The sequence below is a fragment of the Stegostoma tigrinum genome, chromosome 23, assembly GCF_030684315.1.
Source record: "Stegostoma tigrinum isolate sSteTig4 chromosome 23, sSteTig4.hap1, whole genome shotgun sequence".
In the NCBI taxonomy this organism is placed as follows: Eukaryota; Metazoa; Chordata; class Chondrichthyes; order Orectolobiformes; family Stegostomatidae; genus Stegostoma; species Stegostoma tigrinum.
The window spans coordinates 21,121,708-21,135,354 of NC_081376.1; the positions used below are offsets into that span (position 1 = coordinate 21,121,708).

At 40.9% G+C, this 13,647-nt stretch overlaps 1 protein-coding gene across 6 annotated transcripts in view; it reads right to left on the bottom strand.

The window, feature by feature from the left end:
• Window positions 1-13,647, bottom strand: part of LOC125462184 (rho GTPase-activating protein 17-like) — a 122,925-nt gene that overhangs the window by 57,038 nt on the left and 52,240 nt on the right. For all 6 annotated transcript variants that reach the window (XR_009447133.1, XM_048551866.2, XM_048551860.2 and 3 more), the window contains exon 2: window positions 7,541-7,580. Coding sequence is in view for 5 of the 6 variants with exons in the window: in XM_048551866.2 (XP_048407823.1) it covers window positions 7,541-7,580 (40 nt within the window). In the remaining variant the exon portion in view is untranslated. The remainder of the gene's footprint in view (window positions 1-7,540; window positions 7,581-13,647) is intronic.

Below are 13,647 nucleotides of genomic sequence, written 5' to 3' on the forward strand. Positions count from 1 at the left end.
ATTGTGATTTCCTGCTGCATTCCAGAATGCAGCCTGTTCAATTCTGACAGCAAGTATAACCTGCCTTCCTAAAACCTTCTCTTTATTCAGTACTTCAATCACTTCCTCTTTCACTATGGCTTGAGCAATATCTGCTTTCTTGGTCAAAACAAACACAAAGCACTCACTGAGTACTGAAGCCCTGTCCTCTGCCTGCACACACATTCCCTTTTTGTGGACTGTATAATGGAGAAATCATTTGACTTTGATTCTTAGGCAAGGAAACAATAAGTCCCGAACAAAGAAATATTGAAAAGAATGGTACAATATTTCACAGTACCAAAATACTGTAGTGATTACAGAATTAAGTACAAAATTCAAGTTCACTATGTGGAAAACATAGTTGAAACTGCCACCAGTTTCATCAACTGCAACTATTATTGCAAATTGCAATAACATATCAAGTATCTTGACCATCCAAAAGGGAAAAAAGTCAACAACACCTATCGCAAAGTACTTAAATACAAATCAGCAGTGTTTCTTGAAGACAACGCTGTCTGAGTTATAAACACAGTGATAGAAAAGTGGCCTCTTGATTGCCACCAGATCCACAAACATTTAGACCCTCCACCACTGACACTCACCATAAGTGGGTAGTATCTGTAAGATGCACTGCAAAAATTTACCAAGGCTCCTTAGACTATACCTTCCAAACCCATGATCACAGCTGTCTAGAAAGACAAGGGCCGCAGATGTTTGGGAACACCATCACCTGCAGGTTCCACACTAAGGCACTCACCAAAAAGACCCCTCTCAGTATTATTGGGTCAAAGACCTGGAACTCCTTCCCTAACAGCACTGCGGGTGCTCCTATAGTAAATGGAATGCAGCATTTCAAGGAGGGAGTTTGCCACCACTTTTGGTAGGGCAACTAGGGATGCGCAATAAATTCTGGCCCAGCTAGCCTCATGACAGAAAGACAGACAGCAAAAGAAACACATTTCGGATGAGGTTCCTGGCGACATTTCCTCCCTTTGCATGTTATACTGGATTTTACTGCCACAGGTTGTTTATTAAATTATTCTCAAATTTCAAATCTAACTAATCCTTTTCCCTCACAGTACCTTTGAGATCTCCAGACCTGCATCCCCTTTTTTCACGTTTCCCCACTCATGAGCTTTCCCATCACTAACAGCACAATATTTAAGAATGTTATCTAAGTTAGAAACTAACTTAAAGGGGGTTTTAAAAAAGGGAAATGCCTTTGAACATTTTTAAAAGTTAATAAATTTGGAATATTTGAATAGCATCTTGGAAAATGGTTTTCTTCAAAAAGAGATAAAGTAATTGATTCAAGGTAAGGCTTACGTCAATGGGCAGACTGAAATGCTTGGTGTGTTAAACGAGGCAAATTAGAAAACATTATTTAAGCCAGACATCTCAGCCCATTGTTCCAAGTGATTCACATACAGACAGCTGACGGGTCGGAAGGTGATGAGAAGCTGTCCCAAATTCTATTCCTAGCCCATGATGAGTTAAGTAGTCTCTGGCAAGGCAGTTACTGCAGCAAATAAGGTTGGTCTCATTTCCATGGCACTATATTGAGAAGTGAGTAAGAGCTATTACCCTCAAGGTTTCTGAGCTGTTGACTGGCTGCCAGAGACACAATAAAGATTCGTGAGAATTGGCCTGTTCAGTCACATGAAGATTCAAAGAAAAACCTCACCACCCGAAGCAGGGTTCAAGGCAGTAAATTCCAACTACCTTCTTAAAACACTACAGTGATGGGCAACAAGAACTGGCCTTACAAGAAATGCTCACAATCAAAGAACTAATAAAGCTCTATCACAGATTATTACAGTACAGGGATGGAGCATTCTGCTCATGAAGTTTGAAGTGCATTTCTTCATCCAATCCAGTATATACGTGTGCTCATACCTCATTTCTTGTACAAGCAACTGTCTCATTCTATTTTCAGGGGTTATGGTCTCCACTGTAACAACAAGAATAGTCACAAAGGTGAAGTACAGATGGTATTTATGCCTTTTGAAATGAACGTTGGCAGTTAAATTTTTGGACAGGTCAGGTCAATACATTTCCTTGAGATTATCTTGTGCATTGATCAAAATCAAGGCTGTTTAAAACACTATGACAATATGGCTGACTCGCAAATGTGATTTTTAAAATTAAATTTTGCGCATATTCTGAAGACAGCTCATATGTATCTGTGCCGTTTCCTATTTATACAACCACATTTAAAAGAAATTGAACTTCCATATAAGTCAGCACTTTGAAACAGGATTCTGAAAACCAGCAAAAGAATTTCACATATCTGTATTTTTAGAACACAGTGATTATTCAGTAAAATCAAACTGGGGCCTTTTTTGGGGCAGCTACTTTCTGTCCATCCACTTTAAAATAACAGATTGGGATTAGCATTAATTGTGCGTGCGCGCATGCAGGAGTATGGTCACACATCTCTCATTACATATTATTACTGGAATTATTTCCAAACAGGAGTTCAGAAACAAACTGCTAAGAACTCAAATAGAATTTTCTGAACCATGCAGATTTTTCATTTTAATCTGTGAACTGATAGTGCAGCCAGGGTCAAGCGGAATTTGTACAAAATAGGAAAGGTTCTTGCAAACTACTTTGTTGAATTTTAAGAAATTTAAGATTTCCAGGTATGCCCTCGATACAAAAAAAAGCAGGAAAAATTACTGCCCCTACAGTGCACTCTCAATCAGTAATGCGATGGAAGGGTCATCAACAGATACATCAAGCAGCACTTTTTGAGCAATAACCTGTTCACTGACGCTCAGTTTGAGTTCTATCAGGGCCACTCACTTCTTGACATCATTACATGTGGACAAAAGAGCTGAATTCCAGAGGTTATGGGAGAGAGATAGCCCTTGAGATCAAGGTCACATTTGACAGACTGCGGCATCAAGGAGCCCAAGAAAAACTTGAGTCAATGGGAGTCAAGAGGAGAGCTCTCTGCTGATTACAGTCATGCCTGCCACAAAGGAAGACTATTGCACAAGCTGGACATCAGCCATCTCATCTCCAAGACACCTCTGCAGCCATTCTTCAGAGTACTCTCCAAGGTCCAACCATCTTCAGCTGCTTCAATGACCATCCCTGCATCATAAAGTCAGAAGGATGCTCACTGATGATTGCCCAATCATTGTTACCATTCACAACATCTCTGATGCTGAAGTACTCCATGTCCAAATGTAGATAGACCAGATTAGGACTGACACAATTGCCAGGTAATGACCATCTCGAAAAAAGTGAAGCTAACCATAACTCCCTGACATTCAACGGCATTACCATCACCGAAACTCCACCATCAATCTAGTGGGGTTACTACTGACCAGAAACTGACCGGGATTAAACACGCAAGTGTTGAGATTGCAAAAGCGGGTCGGGGTTAGGAATCCTGCTTCTGACACCCCAAAGTCTATCCACCATTTACAAGGCACAAATCACGAGTGTGATAGAATATTCTGCACTTGCAGCTCCAACAATCAAAAAGCTGTCGCCATCCAGGACAAAGCAGTTGCCTGACTGACATGACCAGGGCAGCAGATACATGGAAACACCACTGCCTGCAAGCTTCTCTCACCATTCTGACATGGAAATATACTGCCAATTCACCAGAGTTGCTGGGTCAAAATCCTGGAATTCCTCCTTAACAACATTGTCGGTTAGTTGAAAAAAAAATCAATGTTATGCTGAACATTACACCAATCCTCCAGTGAATAAGACATTCCAAACATTCTAGAGGATCAGCAGAATATACCTCACAATATAAACGTCAGCTCAAAATGTGAAACAGAGCCCAAGGAGGACATGAAACCTAACCTGTGTGCCTTCCTCAACATTTCCTTCATGTATAAAAAATAAAGTTATATGACATGAAACTATCATTTATATGATGCAAATTTTTTAATGCAAATAATTCTGGTACAATAAACACGCAATCAGAGATACAGAAAATGTAGTACAGGGACAGCAAGAAGAAATAACATGGAGTTCTAAGTTAACAGATTAATCTAATAGTCTTTCACAAATTTAGAAAGGCTGAGAAGGCTGGAGCTGCTTCATTGATGACCTTCCCTCCATTATTAGATCATAATGGAATGGAGTTCGCATTGCTGCCTCAACTCCAGGGATCCAGGTTTGATTCCAGTCTTGAGTGAATGTATGTGTGGAGATGGCACATTCACCCACGTCTGAGTGTTTCTTCGGAGTGCTCCGGTTTCCTTCCACAGTCCAAAGATGTGCAAATTAGGTGGACTGGCCATGTGGAAGTCTGCCTTAGTGTCCAGTAATGTGCCATGCAGCAAAACCTCATGCAGGGTTACAGGGATGGAGTGGATCCAGGTGCGATGGTCTTTGGAGAGGTAGTGTAGACTTGATGGGCCTAAATAGCCTCGATGATTCTATGATAAGTGGGGATGTGTGTTGGTGCTTAACATTGTATAATCATCATTCATGACTTTCTCAGATATGGAAAGGGCCAACATTTAAGCTTCAGGCAATAAGTGGCCAATAACATTGTATCACACAAGAGCCAGGCAATAACATCTGCAAGAAACAAGAATTTACACACCTTCCCTCAACATTCAGTCTCATTGTTGAATCTCTTACTATCATCTTGAGGGTTACCATTGACAGAGACTGCACCAACCACATAAATACTGCACTTCTAGGAGCAGGTCAGAGGCTGGAAACTATACAGTCTGTAACTCAGCTTCTGACTCCCCAAAGCCTGCCCATCTTTGGCAAGGCACAAGCCAGTGATGCAATATTCTTCTTTTGCCTACATAACTGCAGCTCCAACAACCCTCAGGAAGCTTGATAACAATGAGGATAAAGCAGTGCTTGATTGACACCCCATCCCCACCTCCCCAGTCTAACAACTACTGATGCACAGCAGCAGCATGTTCCATCTACAAAATGCATCGCAACAATTTATGAAAACTTCATTAATTCACTTTCCAAATCCAATACCATTCCCTGAAGGACCAAGGAGCAGATGCATGGAAACACAACTATCTGCAAAGTCCTCTCTGGTCAAACAACATTGACTTGGAACTAGAGAGAGTAGGAACTGCTGATGCTGGAGAATCTGAGATAACACGATGTACAGCTGGATGAACACACCAGGTCAAGCAGCAGAGGAGTGGGAAAGCTTGACGTTTCGGGTCGTGAACTTTTTTTCAGAGATGGGGGAGGGGAAGGGGGTTCTGAAATAAATAGGGAGACAAGGGGAAGTGGATAGAAGATGGATAAAGGAGAAGATAGGGTGAAATTAGACTGACAAGTCAAAGAGACGGGGTTAGAACATTGAAGGTGAATGTAGGTGGTGAGATAGGGAGGGAATAGGTCAGTCCAGGGAGGACGAACAGGTCTAGGGGGCGAGATGATGTCAGTGGGTAGGAGATGGGGTTGGAGCTTGAGGTGGGAGGAATGGTTAGGGAGGCAGGGACTAGCTGGGCTGGTTTTGGCATGTGGTTGGGGGAGGGGAGATTTTGAAGCTTGGTGAAGCCCCCACTGATACCCTTGGGCTGCAGGGTTCCCAAGCGAAATGAGATGCTGTTCCTGCATCTTTCGGGTGGCATCATTGTGGCAGTGCAGGAGGCCCAGGATGGACATGTCATCATTGGGTGGGGGAGGGGGGGGGGGGGGGGGGCGCACATCTGTTAACGAGATATACTGTATCCGCTGTTCCCGTTGTGGCCTCCTCTACATCGGGAAAACCAAGCAGAGGCTTAGGGACTGCTTTGCTGAACACCTACGCTCAGTTCGCAACAACCAACTGAACCTACCAGTCACAAACCATTTCAACTGCTCCTCCTCCACCCCCCACCTCCTCGGATGGCACGTCCACCCTGGACCTCCTGCACTGCCACAATGATGCCACCCGAAAGATGCAGGAACAGCACTCATTTCACTTGGGAACCCTGCAGCCCAAGGGTATTAATGTGGACTTCACAAGCTTCAAAATCTCCCCTCCCCCGACCACATGCCAAAACCAGCCCAGCTGGTCCCTGCCTCCCTAACCATTCCTCCCACCTCAAGCCCCAAACCCATCTCCTACCCACTGACCTCATCCCGCCCCCTTGACCTGTCCGTCCTCCCTGGACTGACCTATCCCCTCCCTAACTCCCCACCTACACTCACCTTAACTGGTTATAACCCTGTCTCTTTGACCTGTCTGTCTAATCCAACCCTATCTTCTCCCTTATTCACCTTGTAGCCACCTCCCCATCTCCCTATTTATTTCAGAATCCCCTTCCCCCACACCATTTCTGAAGAAGGGTCCCGACCTGAAATGTCAAGTTGACTTGGAATTATGTCATTTTCTTGTCAATTGCGAAGTGAAAACCCTGAAGGCAAAAGGTAAAAGAACCAAAGACGTCATGAGTTAAATCTTTTTCCATGCCGCTTTGGTACGGGCCTAGAGTACACTTCTGAAGGGGTCGTGGAAGCAAATTCAACTTTGGATTTCAATGAAAGAAAACTGGATAATTATCTGAAGTGCAAAATTTTGCAAGGCTATAGGGAGTGGATGGTACCCTGACCAGCCAAAAACCAGCAAGGATGTGAAGGGCTGAAATGACTCTTTTTATACTGTAACTATTCCACGACTCTGTGACCTTCAAGCCCACAAGCCCCCTCAGAGAAACACATTACTTTCAACATCTGTACTCCTTTGCAGTTATTTAACTACTGAAAGTGAAGGGATCATTTGGTTCAGTTTAAGTTACGAGACAGTGTTCAGCTGCTTTTTCAGTCCAAGAACTTAACTTAATCTGCTGTGGATAATTATGCAGGTCCATTTTGGACTTGTCAGTTTTTGAAAGGATGTTTCAGTTTTATTAAAGCTACTGCTCAGTTTTTGATTATTTTCTAAGTTCACAATTATGCAGGAGTTTCACAATTCCTGGAAGAGTGGACTTAAACTAATTAAAGCAACCTCCCTTCAGCTAGCATAATTGCTTCTTTGCAGTAACTTCCACATGCTTCACATATTTTATTACATTTTTAGGAAGTTACTGTCTCCACCTATGACATTCAGGACTATCAATCATGTAAAATGAGTAAATCTCGCACCTTGAAAGAAGCAGGTTGTACTAAGTTGTACAAAGAAGTCAACAACCATCTACAATCACAAATGGAATGACAAAGTCTGCAGCAGTAAAATTTAAAATTATTCGCCGCTCTAACTCAGTAGGCCTCAGGGGTTGGACAGGATTAAAGCTGGGAAAAAAAAACATTGCGCTACTGCTTGACAAGAAGAGAAATCATGTCTCAAATGTAAGCCGCACATATAGGCAAACACAGTGTTTATCTATTTTCAAACAAAAAGTCATAACAGTGTGCTTAGTATTCCATTAAAACATACATTTGATCCAATGTTTGCTTCTGAGTTAAGGCTCTTTCCTCAGATTCAGCAAGGTTTCCAAACTATTTGCAATCTTGGTTAAATATGTTCAATTGCCTTTCATCTGGAGTCATAGCTTTTAATAACACAAATTTTTTCTACCTGCAAAAGGTCCTCACTCAACACCTCAGTCTTCTCAGCTCTGAAATATAAAAAGAATAATTGTTAAGAATTATGTTTAAACTAAACATGATGAGAAAGCTTAGTTACAAAATAAAATCTTGCTCTTTCACATTTCATGTATGGTTATTTCAAACAAGGATTTTTACTTTTCTCCACTCATTGTGTTCATCCTTTCACCTTATTCACCACATATATTAATCAAACCTATCAACATTTGCAGACATCAGAATTCCTACTGTTGCTACGTACTGATAAAGCACCATTATAACAATAGTCACGCTTGAGTAAGCTGGCGTTAAACACTGCAAGCTTCAAGAAGTTACCTGTGCATTATGATCCATTATAAACTGACTCCAGTAATGTTATCAACACAAAACAAAATTCCAGAAGAAATCAGTGGTAGCAGGAGACAGTATCATGAGGAGGATTAATACTGTTTTCAACAAAGAGCTTGAGTCTGGTCATCAGTGTTGCCTGTCCAGCATCAGGGTACATCAGCTCAAGGTTATGGAGGAACTTTCAGTGAGAAGGGGAGGATCTGATCATTATGACCCATGGAGGCACTAACAGCATGTGGGGCAGAAGAGGAGGAAAACATAGTAAGCTTGAGGAGCCAGGTGCCAAATTAAGCAGACTCTCAAAGGTCAAAATTTATAGATTACTACATGGGTTGTGTACAAATTGGCATGGGGAAAATCAGATCAGACATGAATGCGCAGAAGTGGTTTTTGATGTATTGGGCACTGGCACCATTACTGGGAAAATTGGGATCTGTACCAATGGGATGGTGTCTGAATTGTGTTGGGGTCAGTGCTCTAACTGGAGATGCAGAGAGGATTTTAACTAAGTAGTGGGTCAAAGGATTAAATTTGGGAAGATATTGCAAACGAGTATAGCTAAGTCAAAAGAGAAATGATAAACAGACAGGGAATACAGATTAAGAGCCCACCAACAGATAAGACTAGAAATTTTAAAAATTGAAAGAATAAACTTTTTAAGCTCTGTACATGAACGTATGTCAACATAAAACACATTAACTGAGATGTACATAGAAAAGAAACTAATGATTTGATACAAACACAGCTATATGATGACATGGAGTGGGACTGAATGTTGACTGGTTCAGGGCATCTAGGAATGACAGGAAGATGTGAAAAGGTCCAAGTATTGCTCTGTCAGTTAATAATGGCCCATGCTCAGGAAACCAAGACATGGTAACAACTTGGGTAGAGATGAGAAATCTTAAAAGGCAACAAGTCGCTTGTTGGAGTGGTGTACATGTAATAACAGTCAATTGTCAGATAAACCCTTCTGGTTCACTAATGACCTACAAAGAAGGAAATTAGTAATTTTACCTAGTTTGGCCTATATGTAACTTCAGGACCACAGCATGTATTTTTAGCTGATGTTTGGGCAGTTAGGGATAGACAATCAATATAGGCCGTGTCAGAGAGGACAACACCGCAGAAATAAAATTTTAAATAAAGATAATTGAATGGGCAAAGTTGTGACAAATGGGGTACAATGTATGCAAATATGAAACTTTCCATTTTGGCCAGAAAAGTTTAAAATGCTTATTATTTAAAAGGTGAGGGACTGCAGAGTCCTGATATACAGAGGGATCTCAGCGTCCTCATGCATGAATCACAAAAGTTTAGTTTACAGCTCCAGAAAATAATTAGCAAAGTTAACAGAATGTTATCATTTATGCCAAGAGGAACTAAAACAAAAATAGGAAGGTTATACTTCACTTATACAGGGCACTGGTGAGACTACTTCTGAAGCAGTGCGCACAGAAGTGGTCACCTGATTTAAGGAAGGATGGAAATACACTGAAGGCCACTTAGGGAAGGTTTGTGAGACTAATAGCTGGAATGAGAGAGCTTCTGTATGAACCAATGGTTCTGCAGATCATGCTTGTAACTGGACTTGAGAAAATGAAAAGATGACTTGATTGGAACCTAAGATCTTCAGGGGTCTTGACAGCGTAGATGTTGAGAGCAAGTTTGTTTAATGGGGGGGTCTATAATGACCAGATCACTGTTTGAAAATCAATGGTCGCTCACTTGAAAAGAGATTATGTAGAGATTTGTTTTTTTTAAAACCTCTCAGGGTCATAAGTCTTTAGAACTTTCTTCCTGAAAAGGTTGTGGGAGAATCCTTAAATTTTTTTAAGGCAGAAGTGAATTGACTTTTTGGTAAGCAAGTGATGAGGGAGTGAAATATTCTTAGGGGTAGGCAGGAATGTAGATATGAATTTACATGTAGAATACTCCTGACTCCAGTCACCATTTTAGCCGGTCCCCTCTTCTGCATATTCACATAGTCATATGGTGAAAGTGTGGATTTTGAGCAGTTGCTCCTGAAGAACAGTTTGCATCACTTAAAAGAGAAGAACTCCAATTGGAGGTGACTACTTTTGAGACCTCAATCAGTTTCTGCTAAGTGACAGGCAGATCCTGGAAAAAGGTACAGAGATCTTGCTCATCATTCCCACCAGCCCACTTTTATAAATAGAAACTGTGATCAGCAGTATTCCACAGGGATTGGTTCTGGGTGCTTCTTTGTTTATCATTTATATAAATGAGTTGGAGGAGAACATAGAAGGCATAGTTAGTAAGTTTGCAGATGACACCAAAAAAGTGGTGGCACTGTCGATGCTGAAGGAGGTTTTCTAAGATTACAAAGGGGTTTTGATCAAATGGGTCAAAAGGGGTGAAAAACGGCAAATGGAGGTCAATCTGGATAAATGACAGTTTGGTACAACAAACAAGGTTCAGGGCTTACACAAGTAAAGGTAGGGCCTTGGGTAGTGTTGCACAACAGAGGGACTTAGGGGTTCAGGTACATAATTATTTAATATTTGCGTCACACAAAAACAGGATGGTGAAAAAGGAGTTTGATACACTTGCCTTCACTGCTCAGTCCTTTGAGTTTGGAGTTGGGGCATTATGTTGAAGTTGTACGGGACACTGGTGAGACCTCTTCTGACATACTGTGTCCAGTTCTGGTCACTCAGTGAGAAGAAGGATACTATTAAGCTGGAGAGGGCTCAGAAAAGATTTACCAGGACATTGCCGAATACGGAAGGTTTGAGTTATAAGGAAAGGCTGGGACCTTTTTTCACTGGAGCAAAGGAGGTTGAGAGGTAATCTGTTAGAAGTTTTTAAAATAAGGCGTATAGATAGAGTTGATGGTAGTTGTCTTTTCCCCAGGATGGTGAATTTCAAGACTAAGGGACACATTGTAAAAAGGTGAGAGGAGAGACTTAGGAGGTAACTTTTTTTTTTAAAAACACAGAGGGTGTCACATATGTGGAATGAACTTCCTGAGGCAGAGGTGGATGCAGATATGATTACAACATTTAAAAAATATTTGGATGGATGTATGAATGGGAAAGGTTTGGCGGGATATGGGCCAGGAGCAGGCAGGTGGGGGTAGTTTAGTTTGGGATTCAGCATGGGCTGGATGGAACCAACGCGTTACACAGCGCAGAAACAAACCCCATGACTAGATCATTTACTGATTTAAAACAAACTCTGCCTTTACAACAACCCTTTCGGAGATTCTGGTAATTTGACACACTAGATAAAGGCTTTAAACCTGTACCAGGATTCCTAATTAGGGAAATGTGAGGCCAGCCATATTGAATCTAAACTGAAATTATAGGGTATATTCAAAAGATAAAAAGCTAGAAATATTGGAGACGCAAAGAGAGTTAGAAGCTCAGGTATAAGAAATAATGGGGACTGTAGATGCTGGAGAATCCAAGATAACAAAATGTGAAGGTGGATGAACACAGCGGGCCAAGCAGCATCTCAGGAGCACAAAAGCTGACGTTTCGGGCCTAGACCTTCATTAGGCCTGAAACGTCAGCTTTTGTGCTCCTGAGATGCTGCTTGGTCTGCTGTGTTCATCCAGCTTCACACTTTGTTATCTTAGAAGCTCAGGTATACAGTTCATTAAAATGCCATGCTTTTTATCAGATCACACTGGAGTATCATGAGTAGTTCTAGGTCTCATGTATTAGGATGGGTATTTTGGTCTTGAAAGAAATGCAGCAGCATGGACTCCAAGGGCTGAATTACAAGCAGAAATTACACAAACTGATGTTGGGTTCCTTGAAATTTAGACCGCTAAAGAAATAACTAAGTCAACAGTTCAAAATGTAAAGGGGAACCGGGAACGAAGATTGGAACAATGTACTTCCACTGATTTTAGAGTTTATAAACAGACGTACAGTCAAACTTGGAGCTAGACCTTTCAGGAACGAAATTAAGAAATGCTCATTCCAAGAGTGGCAGAAGTTGGGAACGTTCTTCCACAAACAACTGATGCTAGATCAGTTGTTAGATTTGAAATCAAGATCCAAACATCTATCTTATAAAAGGGTTCAAAAATTATTGGTTAAAGCAAATATCTGTAATAGATCAGATCAGCCACATTCTCTCTGAATGGTGGGCCAGTTTCAATGGTCTTAAAGGGCCTTTTCCCGTTATAGGAGGGTGCATGGAATCAAGATCCTTGGTGACGCCTGCTTGGTGCAGTAACTTGAACGTGAAGTAAAATGTATGTATGTTTGATATATTACTGTCCGTTTCCTTTTCTGCTGCAGGATTTCTACTTGAGTGTATTTCATTCCAGAAGATTTCACAGATCCACTGCGGTTAGAGTTAAAAAGCTTCAGCTGAAATGCAAGTCAACCAATGATTATTTCACAGCTGAGAGTTTACTGCATCTTCTAGTTTTTTTTCCATACACAGAGTAAATGGACTAAAGATAGACTTATTAAATGGGGAGTTCAAATTGCACTTCTTTTAAAGAATAAGGAAATATGCCGCCTTGTGTAACTATATTTCGAAGAATTACCACCAAGTTAACCAAAATAAACAAGATGATCCATCAGGCCAGATTTCATTCTGACATGTTTTGTAGCATCATCAACTGGGATTCTAACATGAATTAAAATGGCAACTGAAATTATAAAATAGGATATTGAGCTCAAACATCAGCCATGATCATATTGAATAACAAAGCAGGCTCGAGGGTGGAATGGCCTAGACCTGCTCCTTTCTCCTATGTTTCTCCGTACCAGTCCTTACAAGGTATCACATCTTCTGGCAACTGTGAAGTTTAACAATTTCAATCCATAAAGACAACATTGTACAACTGTTTGTTGCACTTCCCCAATCTAAATGCAAAGCAGAGAGAGTGTAGTGAAGTAGTGGTGACATTATAGTTAACATTTCATATAGAATGTTGATAGAGCTACAGGACTGGTAATGTCTTAGAATGTGATACCAGTGGACCAATTTTAATTTCTGCTAAAGATCAGGTCACAAAAACTCAATTTTGTAAACTTGTATAAGAACATAAAAGAGGAGGAGCAGGTCATTCAGACCCTCAAGTGGCCCTACATTCTGTAAGATCAAGGCTGATCTGCTCCAGGCCACAACTCCTCAACTGTTCCAGCCCTGAATTCCTTGATGTTTCATAAATCTATCTAATTCATCTTTAATTACTACAACAATCGAATCTCCACAACTCTCTGGGATAGAAAATTCCAGACATTCACTACTTTCAGGGAGAAGAAATTCTGTCACACTTCAGTTTTAAGTGACTGCCCCTTTATTCTGTAATGATGTTCAAGCTCCTCAACTGGTGGAAACACCTCCTCATTACTGGGCCTGTCAAAACCCCTCAGAATTGTGCATATTTTAGTAAAATCACCACTTATTGTCCTAAATGCTAAAGACTAAAACCCTAGTTGGTTTAGCTGTTTCTCCAATTTTCCGGGGTGTTGAGAAGAGGGAGAAGCACAAAATGTTACAAAGTGGAAAGCTTTGAAAGGATTGTAATGAAAGAACCATCATCTTCAGAAACAAGGCAAAAGCTCCATTATATTTCCCATTTTAAGTGTCACAGATTATATAAACCAAATTAATTTGTCACTAGTTTCGAGAATGCAGTACTCCCATTAAAATCAAACTGTTCGTGAAATAATCTTTTTGATGAATACTGATACGATACAATGCAAATCTGCCATAATCTATGAATCTGGCCGAAACCAAATCATACAGGACCTT